Raw genomic sequence first — 13,593 nt, forward strand, 5'->3', positions numbered from 1 at the left:
CTCGCAGCCCCCCCCCCCAATCCCAATAGCCCCTTTCATTGTTAAGATCATCAAAGTGCAGCCTTTCCACAAGATTAAACCACGGCAACTAAAATTATGCATGCAGGACATACCAAGACTTTGACCCCCCGACAAAAATAATACTGCTGATAGCTGTAAACCTCTGTACTGCAGAGCCAAAGCCAGCAGATATCAAAGCATTTAAAGTAGCATCAATATTTGCATCTGGCATGACAACAGCATGACTCTTGGCACCAACATTGATCTGAAGAAAATGGGAAAAGATCAATTAAAGAATGCTGTAGACAGTATCAAGCAAGAGCCAGAGAACTGCCCAACAACTAGAGAACTTCTTTCACCTGAACACGCTTACTGTTAGCAGATGCCCTTGCATGAACATACATCCCAGGCTGGAAACAAAAAAGATTATGTGAGATATCAGGAATCTTTATTACCTTGATCTGTCAAATGACCATGATTACTGATGAGAAACAAATATTTGGTACTTGTTAGCAGCACGAAGTTTGTGCCAAATAAAACATCATAGTGAGTTGCACATACACACTATCAGCAACAGATAGAACAATATGCCAAAGGAAACTCACTGCATCTGAGCCTATATAGGACACAGCTTTGATTTCGTCATCATCACAGATGGCATCAATGATGTCCTACAGGATCTCAAGATAAAATAATTCAAAAATCAGTCGCATGTATGAACACCCAATAAAAATGAATTAATTTTTTCCGTACAATATATCCCAAAGCAGATTTTGCAATGCGAAAATTCAGAAACCATCACGCAAGTGCAATATACAATTTCCAACTAAGAACTTATAGAAACAGCTCATGATCGCTCAGGGGGGCAGATGAAAAACAAGGATATCTTAGAGACAAGTTGCAAGGACAAACTCAAAGCTTACATTGGTTCCATGAATAATATTTAGGACACCATTCGGCAACCCAGCCTCCATTGCTAACTCGGCAAGATGCACACAAGCCCCTGAAAGCAAGGAAGGTGCAGGGATGGTGATTGACAAAAAAATGGTAGTACTTTCTAAGAAAAATGAGGAACAGCTTGTAAGCAAAAATACGGAAGTCAATTTACAAGCACAACAAGGTAATGTTCAAGGGAATACCACCATACAGAAAGTGGGGAAAATCCCAATAACCACACTAAATAAGAGTGCTAAAATAAACAGAAACTATTATAGCATCAAGTATCATTCCAACCATATATGCTTTAAGTTTTTATGCTGCATCCTATAAATAATACCTGGTGTTTTCTCAGATGGTTTTAGTATAAAGGTATTGCCACATGTAACAGCAATTGGAAACATCTGCAGAGAATTGCTGAGCAGTGAGAATAAGAACACTGGGAAACCTATGAGACTTGAAAACAGTATCAGGAAGACAATTATCAGGAAAAACAGAAATTTGAAATTTGAAGGGGATCACCTTCTTAAGTTTCCATGGAAACTTGTGTGGTCAGTTCTAGCAAAATGGAATATATGACTAAAAAGTACAGAAATCCCTCCAAGTCTCAAGCCAGAAATTCTTCCTACTTATAATTTAATTCATCTAATTTTGCCTCACTTGCGTTTGTTACCTATGTGTAAATAGTGCATAAAATCTGCTAGAGACCATTTCTGGTCCTTCACATAGTTAGCTGATTAAGCATTGCATCGCCCTTTTTCTTTTTCACTTCGGATGTTTCTGATGATTTCTTTAGTGTAACATGGTCCAAAATTATCGAAAAGAACTTGTACTTAAAACAGGACAACTACTCATTTCCTTCAGAGGGAAATAGTAAAAGGTTATCCACATTTTTATTACAAATTCCATATTAACAAGATTGTAGTGATAATTCCATATTCCATAATGTTAATAATGCCAGCAATTCAGTGGTATTTGATAAGAAGCATAGTAAGATTGTAGTGATAAATGAACGCGAAAACGAAACAAAATGTGGCTTACAGAAGGAAAAAGCAAAGAGAGCATAAAGCATACCAATAATGGAATCATGGCTGGAAAATTGAAAGAGCATATCCCAGCGCAAACACCAAGGGGCTCACGGATGCTATAAGTATCAATTCCATTTGATATATTCGAAAAGAAGTCCCCCATATGCAAATTTGCCATCCCACAAGCATGTTCAACAAGCTCTGAATAAAATACAGATTATGGAAATGACCAACTGGCAGCGCTTAGGAATGCTGAATTTTGAGAATGAATGAAAAATTTTCTAACCAAGTTATTCTTTTTCTGCATTCAATTCCATTCATGTTATTCTTTAGCTAAATTAAATCTTTAAGCAAAACCCACAAAAGAAAGGAAGTGGATATCCAACCAGTTCTACTTCTGCTATCTGCTTTTACAAAACTCTTAGGATTTGGCAAATATCTAAAGCACTGCAGAAAAAAGTAGGTACATATATACATATATATATTCACTTAAAATATAAGGTCAATCAACTTGTCATGTTCTATTTTCAAACTATGTTCCAATTGAATCCATCTAACTACCAAGTTCCAACAGGAAACTTAATGTTTCCATTACAAGTACCATATGGTCCAATCAACTAAAAATTGAAGTAAAAGATAAACTCACCAATCCCACGGGAGATATCATTAAATGCATCCTTCAATGTCTTACCCTGCTCTGCTGTTATATTGCTGGCAAGCTTATCCTGGAAAACAATTAAAACGAATCCAGTTAATGAATCTTTAACAACTAAAACAGTCAGCACGAGAGTTGCAAAAGCTTACAGTATCCCGGCGAATAAGCTCTTGAAGCTTGAACATAATGCGTTGACGAGTTGTAACTGGGGTATTTCGCCATGGCATAAACGCTCTTTTTGCTGCAAATACTGCAGCCTTAAGTTCCTCACCCGTAGACAAAGGAACTTGTGCAACCACTTGCTGTGTTGCCTATAATTGATTATGAATTATTAGAAACGGGGACCTAGAAGAAGAAGAGTGATGGCATATGTAGATTCTCAGCACTCACAGGGTTTAACACATCGATAAATGTTGATGATTGTGAATCAATAAATCTGCCACCAATGAGATTTGGGACCCTCTGCAAGTCATAAATAAAACAAAATTTCCAAATCACAGATCAGACATAATCCCCAATTTGAAATCCACAAAACACCCAATTATAGGGCACAAATCCGATTTTTTGGGACAGCCTAAGTAACTTAAAATCGATTAACAGAGAAAATAAGCCTAGCATTCATCGATCTATATCGCTAGTGAATAATTACAAATGTTCGCCTATGTGAAATTACCGGGGGGTACCGTTTCTTCCATGATGGCTCAAAAGATGTTGAAGGGTCAGAGTTCCCATCAGCAGCTGTAGGAGATCGCAACGTCTTCAATCTCCTCACTGCAGCACAAGACATAAAGAAGGTAAAATGCAGGTGAAAACAGAATACACTAAGGTTTTGGTGTATGAGGCAATAAACACCACTGATTCGCTAAAAAACGCAGATGTTTATCTGAGGTAGTTCACCAAAAAGTTTTCATACTTCTTTTAATACAATAAATTGATTAAGGCAGCAACCGTTTGCTGCTTTCATGGAGATGAAGAGCCTTCGCTGCTTTTATTTAATTTCATTATTAATAAGATTTTGGATATCTTAATGATGTGATTCGAATCTATGACAGCTAAAATCTAGCCAATTTGGATAAGAACCACCTTAATCTTCTAAACAACAGCTTTATACCATTGTAGCATATTTTTTTATATCTTCTTTGTGGACTAAGGTGGGAGGTTTTTTGCTCTCCATCTGATACGCTGTGAGAACAGAGATATTTGTCTAAATCATTTCTTTGTGATTGTTTCCATGTGCTCTAGAGACTCCACTTTCTCGGCCATGTGATCACTTCTTGCTATTATTAAATCTTTTTCTTACTAAAATAAAGAACAACAAAAGGTTTTAGACTAATTTGAAGGTAGTAAACAACTACAAATATGAGAGATTGGCATAATGCAGTGGACACATCTTAAACTCTAAGATACAAAGCAAGGTCAGGGTTTTGGATTATTTAAGAATGAATGACAATGATTACGATAATTGCGAAATTAACAGATTTACCAAACTCAAAAAGGAATAAAGGAAACTCAGACCTGTAAGATTTCCTTGACGGAGCTTGGCTTTCACATTATAAACATGTTTTGGTGTAGATAAGAGCTCGGGGTTTGTTTGTCTAAGTCTTTTAAGTATCTGGCGTGGCTTTAAACCTGCTTCTGTCATTTCTTTAATTAGCATAACTTCTTTCTCATTGAAGCGACGTGCAGAAGGATGTTCAGACATGTCCTTCATGGGTTCATGATTGTGTGAACCATTCTTAACAGTAAGTACCCACAAGCCATCCTCCTTCTTACCCACAAGCTCAAATGGACAGTTTGTAAGTCGAGAACCAGATTTCCTTTTGCGCAGATGTTCACCAGACGCCTCATCAACAGTCTTACGCCTATCCCGATAAACACCTCCTCTATCACAACCAAGGACTACAACTTTTTCCTTCTTAGACTGTTTAATGGTAACAACATAGCCCTGAGAGATGGCAAACTCCCCAACATGCTGAATAAGTTCTTCACGATCAATGAAACTCCCAGGTGGCGGTGGAAGCATCTGTCGAGTTTCATCTAACTCCATGTAACTGGTCCGAGCAAATCAAAAGAAGGGCAAACCTACATACAAAGTGGAGTAAACATACCCTCTAAACCATGACAACCAAATACACTCAGATTCTATTAATGCGTGGGGCAAATGAAAAGGCTGGGTGAGTAATAACAACAACAATAGTAACAATCATCAATACATATATGCAAACGCTAAATAACCATTTGATTTAAGTTGGTATATCTCTGAAACAAGTTGGAAAACCAAATTATCAAGTTTATATTTTATCTTTTTGGGGCAAAATCTTTTACCAAGTGAACCCGAGCATGTGAAATATGCTGGATGTATTACATAAGGAGGATTCTCGCAAAAAACTTCTTTACCAGAATCTTCTTAACCCTCTAGATCAGAGAACTGCTAGATGGTTGATAGGTGTATGACAAGAAACTTATGCTTGATCACTCATTTTACATTTTACAGTCTAAAAATCAGGTATCCAGAAAACTCAGTATATAATAATCTGTAAACTCAAACCAATCTCAAAATAAGTGCAACTATTTCTCCATGTCAATTCATAATAACTACATTTCATAAATTCATATAGACATGTTTTCATGCACAAGCCAAATAAAGCCACATTGATGCTAAAATTGCAGGGCCATAATATGCAACTCAAATCCCACACTTCCTGAAACAAAAACATTAACAATAGCGAACAGGATCATCCTGAAAATGATGATCTGAACATTAAATAACTAGTAACCACAACCTCAAAAAAGCACTGAAACAATTAATACACACTAAAAATTCACCAAACAATTTAACTCAGCAGCAAGTAAACTCAACTCATTGGAACGATCCTCCGCAATCTACATTACATTTGCACAACTCAAAAATCCAAGAAGACAAAGCATACATACACAGACAAAATAAGTGAAACATTACAATTACAACTACTTGATAATCACACAAATACCAAAAACATCTCTGATCAAATGGGATTCATTAGAATTGTGGAATTCCAACTCTTTGGCAAATTAACAGAGAGAAAATAAGAGGGTTTTACCGGTGACTGAGATTTGACGGAGATGAAACGGCGACGGGAAGGTTATAGTTTTCCCGAGTTGGAAAGTGAAACGGCCGTTTGCTGTTTTCGTTTTCTTTATTTTTTTTGTTTTCCTTTTTTCTTTTTTTCTTTTTTCTGTAAAGAGAGTGTGGAAGCAACGACGGAGAACTGGCGATAGCGATAACCCTAATTCGGACTTCCGAGGGCTTTTCTAATCTTGAGAATTTGTCAACGGGCTGGATTCCGGCCCTAGCCCGAAATCCCCCTTTTTAATAATAATTACAAATTTATAAAAACAAATATTCGATTAATATTTCAAAAATTATAAATATTTTCTCAAATTAATGGTCACTTTTTGCAATAGATTGTCACAAAGGGGTATTGCCAAACGGTCATTAATTTTAACGGAGTATTTGTATTTTTAATTAATAAAAAAATTATTTATAATTATAATAAATATCAAGAGAGTTTGTTGTAATTTATTATTTTTTTAAACAAATAAATAGAATAAAAATTAAGTTCTTATATTTCACATTCTATTAGCAATTTCATTTTCGCTTGATTTTTTGATTAATTTTTTATTTCAAATCTTAGTACATCAGGTTAATATACGAACACCATATGTCGTTAAAAAAGAAAAAACAAATGACAATATTTATATATGATTGTGCATATTGAATAGAATAAAAGATGCAATAAAATTTATAATAAAATATTATTTTGTCTAGGGGTAAAAATAAATCAAACTATTGACATTTAATTGCAGTCGATGGATAAAAGTTTGTTTAATTTAATTTATTAAGATTAACAAGCCAAATTTTATTACAAATTCTATTCGATAAATCAAACTCATTTCGCTTAGTGCGAAAATAATTAAAATATACTTAAAAATATCAGATTGTTCAAACTCAACTCATATTTGATCCAATTAAAACTCGTATGAGCTCGATTAGATCAATAATTAATAAAATTCAAACGCAAATTTTCGAACAATATAAAAATTTAAGTGAAGTTAAACAATAGTATATTTGGCTCGACAACTCATCGGAAGGGGGTATATATTATAATATTTGTAGTTAAATTCAGTTATTTGTAATTTTTCAAACAACGATGGATATTTGTAATTAAGAAAAATTTCCCGAAGCCCAATGTAATTTACCCTTTAAATAAACCTTATATTAAACTATTTTCTTATCATATTTCGACCGTTGTTGAATTCAGCCGCTTCTTCTTTTCTTTTTTTTTTTTTCTTTCTTTTATAGTTTCTCAATAATTTTTCTGACAGGTGCCAAATTGCAATTTAAATATTCACTGAATCAGGACTTCAAAAATCTGATCTCAGCTGATAAAACATACATAGCAACCTCAATAAGACCACATATCTGCATGTTACAATTTAATTTATAATGTATTCTAGTTTCAGACAATTTGCATCGAAGCCACTGCTTATGCAATAATCATCATAAACACACTATTAACTATGTATAGTTTCTCAAACGCAATTGCAGCTCAAAGCTCAAACATATTTCACATTGCTCCTGACTTCAAGAAACAGCAGGTTACCAGCTTAACAGATTGCAGGTAGCTTGCTGGAATCAAGGCTGCGTGAGCACGAAAGTTCCGCAGGAGATACACAAATCCTATCTGAGCAGAAACGACGACATGAAACTTGCTGTATGAACCGAAACATTATCCTACACCGGCAGCAGATGACACAACAGGACTACTTTATGAAGGCAAAAACAAATGAAAATGTGTGCAAGTATTATTGGAATACCACAAGCAGAAAAGACCCCCTCCCCCGTCAACAAACACGTATTAGCAGGGACGTCGAAAATCAAACGTTTTTTTTTTATTGCAACGGCCTTACCAGGAGATCATCAGAGGCATCCCACATGAGCAACAACCTAGAACAATGCTTACAACTTGGCCTGAATGATTGTATGACTGTTCTGAAGTATTATGACTTATCAATTCACCGAATGAAGAAACCATAAGCTCGCTCTTCTATGTTTTAACTTATTAATATTACAAAATACCTGAGATAACTCGAGTCGCAGATCTGTTTTCCGTATAGCAAGTAATACTCGGACCGTATTAATTTAAAATACTGCACCGGTGACAAACCAACGTTTTCACCTCGAAAATTTGAATCCAGTTTTCAGAGAGATGAAAGACATTCTACAACAAGAAGTCCAAGAATTTGAAAAGCATTATAATTTCTTAGGTTAGCCAGCCATTGAACTTTACACCATAGAAAGAAAAGAAAAACTGGGATTAGGGAGGACCACCAGCGCACTAAGCATTGATAATCATCATTAAGACAAGATTGAGAGGGGACCAGTAGGTATATGATGATGATGTTCTTTCTCTATTACCACAAAACATCTTAGTATATTCAATTCAGATTCCTCCAATACAAGGATGCAAAATTTCCATGAAACAGAGTGCCTGTACAAGAACTTACTCATTCGACAAGTTAGCATCACGGGAGCTATAAAGCACATTCTCAAGAGTGTCCCAAATGCTTCCATTGAAGGAACTCTGAGCTTCATCCTTAACTTCTTCACATTCATCTTTAGATAAGCGTTCCAACCTTTGCTTGCACAGTTTCAGCTGTTCTTCCAATGAGCTCCTCTCGGATTCGTGCCTCCAAACAAGCCATTGCAACGATCGAATCACTTCTTGATCATGGATTTGTTTCTCCTCAGCCAATCTTCTGTACTGACTCAATTCCATTTCGATCAAGCTTTTTTCGTTCTGAAGCCGTAGAATCATCGCCATTGCCTCCTCGGCCGCAGTTGCAGAAGCCGCCCTTTCTTTCGCTAGTTCAGCCTGAGCCGCATTAGCCCTCTGCCGCTCAATCTTTATCAATTTCCTCAGTGTTGAAACGTCTGATTCACCATCTTCATCTGTATGCTCTTCTTCATCATCCTCATTAACATCACTATCATATACACATTGTTCATCAGAATCAGTATCAATTTTTCCGTCAGAGTCAGTGTAAAGCTCTGATATTTCTTCCCTTTCCTCCATTTTATCAATCAAGGGCACGAATGAATCCTCCTTCAAGAGCTTGAACAGCCCAGATTTTCCAGCAAGAACATATTTTAAACGAAACCCTATTTTCCACTCCCCCGATTTCCCTCTCAAATCGCACAAAAACCGAACCAAACCCCTGCAAAACCTGTCGCAGTACAAAAACTTGAACCCAAATCCAAACAACAAAAACAGACCCAAATATTCATAAACCTGCTTGAATCTCCCAAACAGGAAAAACCCACATCCCAGTTCATAATCCCGGGTAAAATGCTTCAAACATGCGACACAATCCATCAAAACGAAACACCCCACAACGAACTTCAGAAAACCCTTATGGAATCCAAGGACAGAGCACATAACCACGAAGGCGTAGAGACGAACAAAAAACTGCATGTGGGTGACAATCTGTTCAATGCAAAAACACGCGTACAGAATACTAGCACCACAGTGTGCTTCTAAGACATCATAGAGATATCGAGAGGAATGGGGCTCATGGAGAAGCGAGTAGCGCTGGCGCAGAAAACGAGGCCATCAACTTCTTATCAGTGGCAGCAACAGGTTCCAACAGAAAAATCAGGAAAAACGATGAAAGGGTCCAAGAAAGGGAAAAAGGTCGTGTTTGCAAGACTTGGGTAAATTGAGAGGATAAATGATAATGAATGGTGGGGGAATTTAATTTTAGGATAATTTGGAAGGTCAATTAATTGGGGAATTTTTTCGATAGAATTTGGAGATTTTTTTTAGTTGATTACATTATATCCAACTTTAATGCATCAAATATATGCATTTTATTTAGAACTAATGCAGGTGACATACTTGGAAAAATAATATAAAGTCAAATGTTGTAAGGTTAAATATATTTTGCATATTTGGACTATGTACGAACTGCATTTATTTTTCTAAACTATAAAATATAACAAAATATCCTCTCGTGAGATGGGTTAATTTTTTTATGATGAAAATACCATTACCATTTGCACCCCTAAAATGTGTTAATTACAATTATTTCCTAAAACATAATTTGAATTATTGTAAAATTTTATTTAAATAAATACTATCTAATACTTATGGTTTTTTATAACTAGTCTACAGTCCTTATATCTTTTACATAACTGTTTAAAAATTTTATATAATTTTTGCGTGTGTTTGCTATATATATTGATTTTTTTTTGAAAAAAAATATTAAATAACTACGTCGAACATACATATATGTACAATAGAATATGCAAATCTATAATATAATTAATTTATAGTATTTTATAATTTTTTGAGTAATGATAAGATATATTTTATTTATGCGTATAAATAATTGAATAAAAAATTAATAAGTTAAATGACATACTTTTTAATATGCTTATGAATTTAGACATATTTAATGTATTTTTAACATAAATAATTTACTTTGTTTCAAATATATTTGCATATATTGAACTTATAAATATTTTTTGTACTACATAATTTATAAAAAGATATAAATTTTAAATATTATTTTTAAATAAAATCTGAGTAATTACTAAAAGTATTTTGGGATTCTTTTTAATAAAACATACATTAGGAAGTAAAATAAAAAATACAAAAAGTAAGAAGGGTATTTTTATTATGTTAATACCAAATTATTTTATCATAATTATTTTTATTACCTTTCTTGAATAATTCATACTTAATGTTATTACACATTTAATTTCAATTTATAATGGGTTCATCTATACTAATATAAAAGGGAGAAGGACTCCATACTTATAAATGACAGTTAATAACACCACCTCATCGATTTTTTGTATAATCAAATATATCATTCAACTAATTTTTTAAATTACACATTAATTCATGAATTAATTTTCTTTTTTTAAAGTATTAATTTATATATTTTATACTTATTTAAAATATATTTTATTAAAATATAAAAAATTATTTATTACTACATGCAACAATAGTGTGCCACAACGACTAGTATAGTTATAATGAAAAAACGGTAAAAATTTATGACATCTTTACATACCAACTTCCCTGCTGGCCCTCTTTGGTATTTACAAGTTTGTCCTTGTCACATGACCTTTTATTATTATTATTTTTTCAAGAATAAAAAGCAAACGGCTCTCTAGTACTTGGTTATTTTTCTTATCTTGTCGTTTTGCCCAGCGCATGTGATATTTTGTTTTATTTAATATTTTCGAAAGATACAATTTTATCTGATATCTGGAACTTGAGAATTTATATGCATGTTGAAACATCGATCTAAAATGTATTTAATGATACACGACTCATCTACGGTATTGGGTCAAGTTCAGAATAACTTGACCCGTATATAATAGCACATTGATCTTGCGGCATTCAGCCACTAGGAGATTGTGAGGCCGTTCGGTGAAATCAATGAGTTTAACTGTGATCCCTACATCAAAATATAAATATAAACTTGTATGTTTTTATTTCTCAAATATAACATAGTGCATGAAACACATAAGTCAGTAGGCATTATATACTTTTTCAAATAACAACGACCATATGTCCCGTTTCGGTGATCACCCAATATTTAATGAGATTTTTGATTTGATATTTGGGTGAGGTCTGATTTCTAATGGTATTGATTGGTACGAGGGGGGTATAAGTATGATGAAAGCCAGAAGATTCAGTGCCTTCGTAAATCACAAGAAAGAGGATTCTTTTTAGGCCAGATCCCATCCCATATTTTTCTCACAACCTAACTCAATACCCCTTACTTATTTTGCATTCTTCCCAATTATCAAACTTATATGTTTTATTATTATTATTTTTGGTTTGGGATTTATTTAAAAACACTTGGTAGCTGAATTTCTTTCGAGTGCATTTGGATTTGAGAAAAGAATTTAAAAAAAAATAAATTTTCAAATGACTTAATTCGAAATTAAAAAAATTAAAATTCATCAATATTCAACAAAACATAGTGGAAAATTAAAATTGAAGGATATGAAATCATTTAAATTTATAAATATAAAAATTTTTATTATTTAATATTTAAAATTTATAATTTTAAATCCTTGAATCCAAGTACAACCGTAGTTAATTATCCATTTAATCAATTTTATTTAAGTTTATTTTAGACCTATTAAAAGGCGTGTCTAATAGCAATAAATAATTATTAGATTTTAGGTCTCATTAATGTGAATACTAATTTACGTAGTCATTTTTAATATCTTGACAAACATATAGAGATTATTTCCTCAGCCCATTGGGCCTCAGGTGGACGGCCCACATACATCTAAAGCCCAATGGAACTCTCCGTATCCAGATACAGCCCACGATTGAGCGCACTATCTCCTTAGATTTCACATGATCATTTATTTCCTCTATTCTGCATATACAGGGGAGTATGAGGCTGTGATCTCCTTACGACGACGTTTACAGATTATATATTTAGAAGAACATTTGGAATTTTTATTTCTTCTCAATGGTTGAGAAAAGTAAGTAATTAATTAATTATATAATAATTGTTCACATAAATTCCGTGTATGTAAGAAATAATTACGTAATAGGAAAAATATGGACAAAAAAGAATTTTATTAATTTAAATTAAAAGGTGTTAATGTTTCTAAAATGAAGGTAATTTTCTGATTTATCTCTTTGAATGTCGATCAAATGGGCTTGAAGTTTGTTTTATATATGGATGTGTAATTTTTTCTGAATGCTTAAGCAGATTATGAGTCACTATGAAATTTAATATCAAGACTTTAAGGATTTGATGCAAAAAAGATGTGGAACATTCGCGGTTGCAAAATTTTGTTGTGGTGGCAAGTTTTTTGACTTGAGCCCATTTGATTTATTATGGACTTTTTCGTGTGTGGTGACTTATGTTGTAAATAACTTGTGGTGTGATGAAGGCTCCTTTTTATACATATGAATATGCTTTGAATTGCAGCTTGAGCTCGCTTCTATTGGGCATGAATGCCATGAATTTTGTTATCTATCTACTTATCAGTTGTATTTGAATATATTTCAGCCCATTACTCAATTGAACATAAAAGAATAATTGTGATGGGTGCAGCCCAAGAACGAGCAAGGGCCCCCAAAGACTTCCTTCCATAAATACGGTCGCACAGGTGGAGGAAGCCCGCTTAATTAGCCTGATATTGTGGAGCAAATACTGACAGTCAGCCCAGCCTCCATGCATACATCCCTCTCTAAAGCCCACGTGGCATACACTTGGACCCTCCACGTATATCTTCCGCTAGCATGGAGTACGCGTGGTGTGGGAGATTTCCTCAAGAACTTGGACTCTTGAGTCAATCAGATTCCCTACGGACCAATATTCCTCCTCATATATGGATTCCCTTCCTCACCTATATAATGACCCTAACGGCAAAATCACTAAAAATAAGGCTTAATCATGTCTTATCTCAACTAACTTTATCCGTCCACCTCAGGAATAGGAGGCACGATCTATTCCGGAGGACACTCCTCTATGAATTCAGATTCTATCCCCAGGCGGGGGTATACCTTCAACCTGCAGAGATCTAGCTATTATTCTGCTACACGTATATTGCACTGTTAGACGCAATTTTGCTTCTATTTTTCCATCATCAGGCTTTACTCATTTGGAATTATTATTCTTCAACTCCAGTACTAATTTGAGCATCGAAATGCTAATCATTTATTTGCAGAAGTTTTTCTCTCGAATTCTTTCTTAGTCATTCGAGATCCATCGCTCAAGTTCAAATTCATTGGACTCGTTTAAAATCACATGCATCAAATCGTATACATTATTTTGGGTTAATCCATCAAGACGTATAAGACCTAAATTTTATGTAAATTATTTATTATCTTAAAAATTGATGAAATTCAAATTTGATATGCACTTTGATCTGAAACTTATATTACC

At 34.0% G+C, this 13,593-nt stretch overlaps 2 protein-coding genes across 2 annotated transcripts in view; both read right to left on the minus strand.

The window, feature by feature from the left end:
* Positions 1–5,890, minus strand: part of LOC105169296 (methylmalonate-semialdehyde dehydrogenase [acylating], mitochondrial) — an 8,665-nt gene extending 2,775 nt beyond the window's left edge. Inside the window, exons 1-12 of the mRNA XM_011089667.2 lie at positions 5,700–5,890; positions 4,135–4,701; positions 3,293–3,390; positions 3,010–3,081; positions 2,769–2,930; positions 2,611–2,689; positions 2,011–2,165; positions 1,277–1,340; positions 924–1,003; positions 606–671; positions 360–410; positions 114–265 (exon numbers count right to left, since the gene is read on the minus strand). Coding sequence (XP_011087969.1) covers positions 114–265; positions 360–410; positions 606–671; positions 924–1,003; positions 1,277–1,340; positions 2,011–2,165; positions 2,611–2,689; positions 2,769–2,930; positions 3,010–3,081; positions 3,293–3,390; positions 4,135–4,666 — 1,511 coding nt within the window. The 5' untranslated portion in view covers positions 4,667–4,701; positions 5,700–5,890. The remainder of the gene's footprint in view (positions 1–113; positions 266–359; positions 411–605; positions 672–923; positions 1,004–1,276; positions 1,341–2,010; positions 2,166–2,610; positions 2,690–2,768; positions 2,931–3,009; positions 3,082–3,292; positions 3,391–4,134; positions 4,702–5,699) is intronic.
* LOC105169297 lies at positions 7,087–9,430 on the minus strand. The gene has a single exon (XM_011089671.2). It carries the CDS (start codon positions 9,132–9,134, stop codon positions 8,163–8,165), a length of 972 nt encoding a protein of 323 aa, XP_011087973.1. The 5' UTR covers positions 9,135–9,430; the 3' UTR covers positions 7,087–8,162.

This window comes from Sesamum indicum, linkage group LG8 (genome assembly GCF_000512975.1).
Source record: "Sesamum indicum cultivar Zhongzhi No. 13 linkage group LG8, S_indicum_v1.0, whole genome shotgun sequence".
NCBI classification, from domain to species: domain Eukaryota; kingdom Viridiplantae; phylum Streptophyta; class Magnoliopsida; order Lamiales; family Pedaliaceae; genus Sesamum; species Sesamum indicum.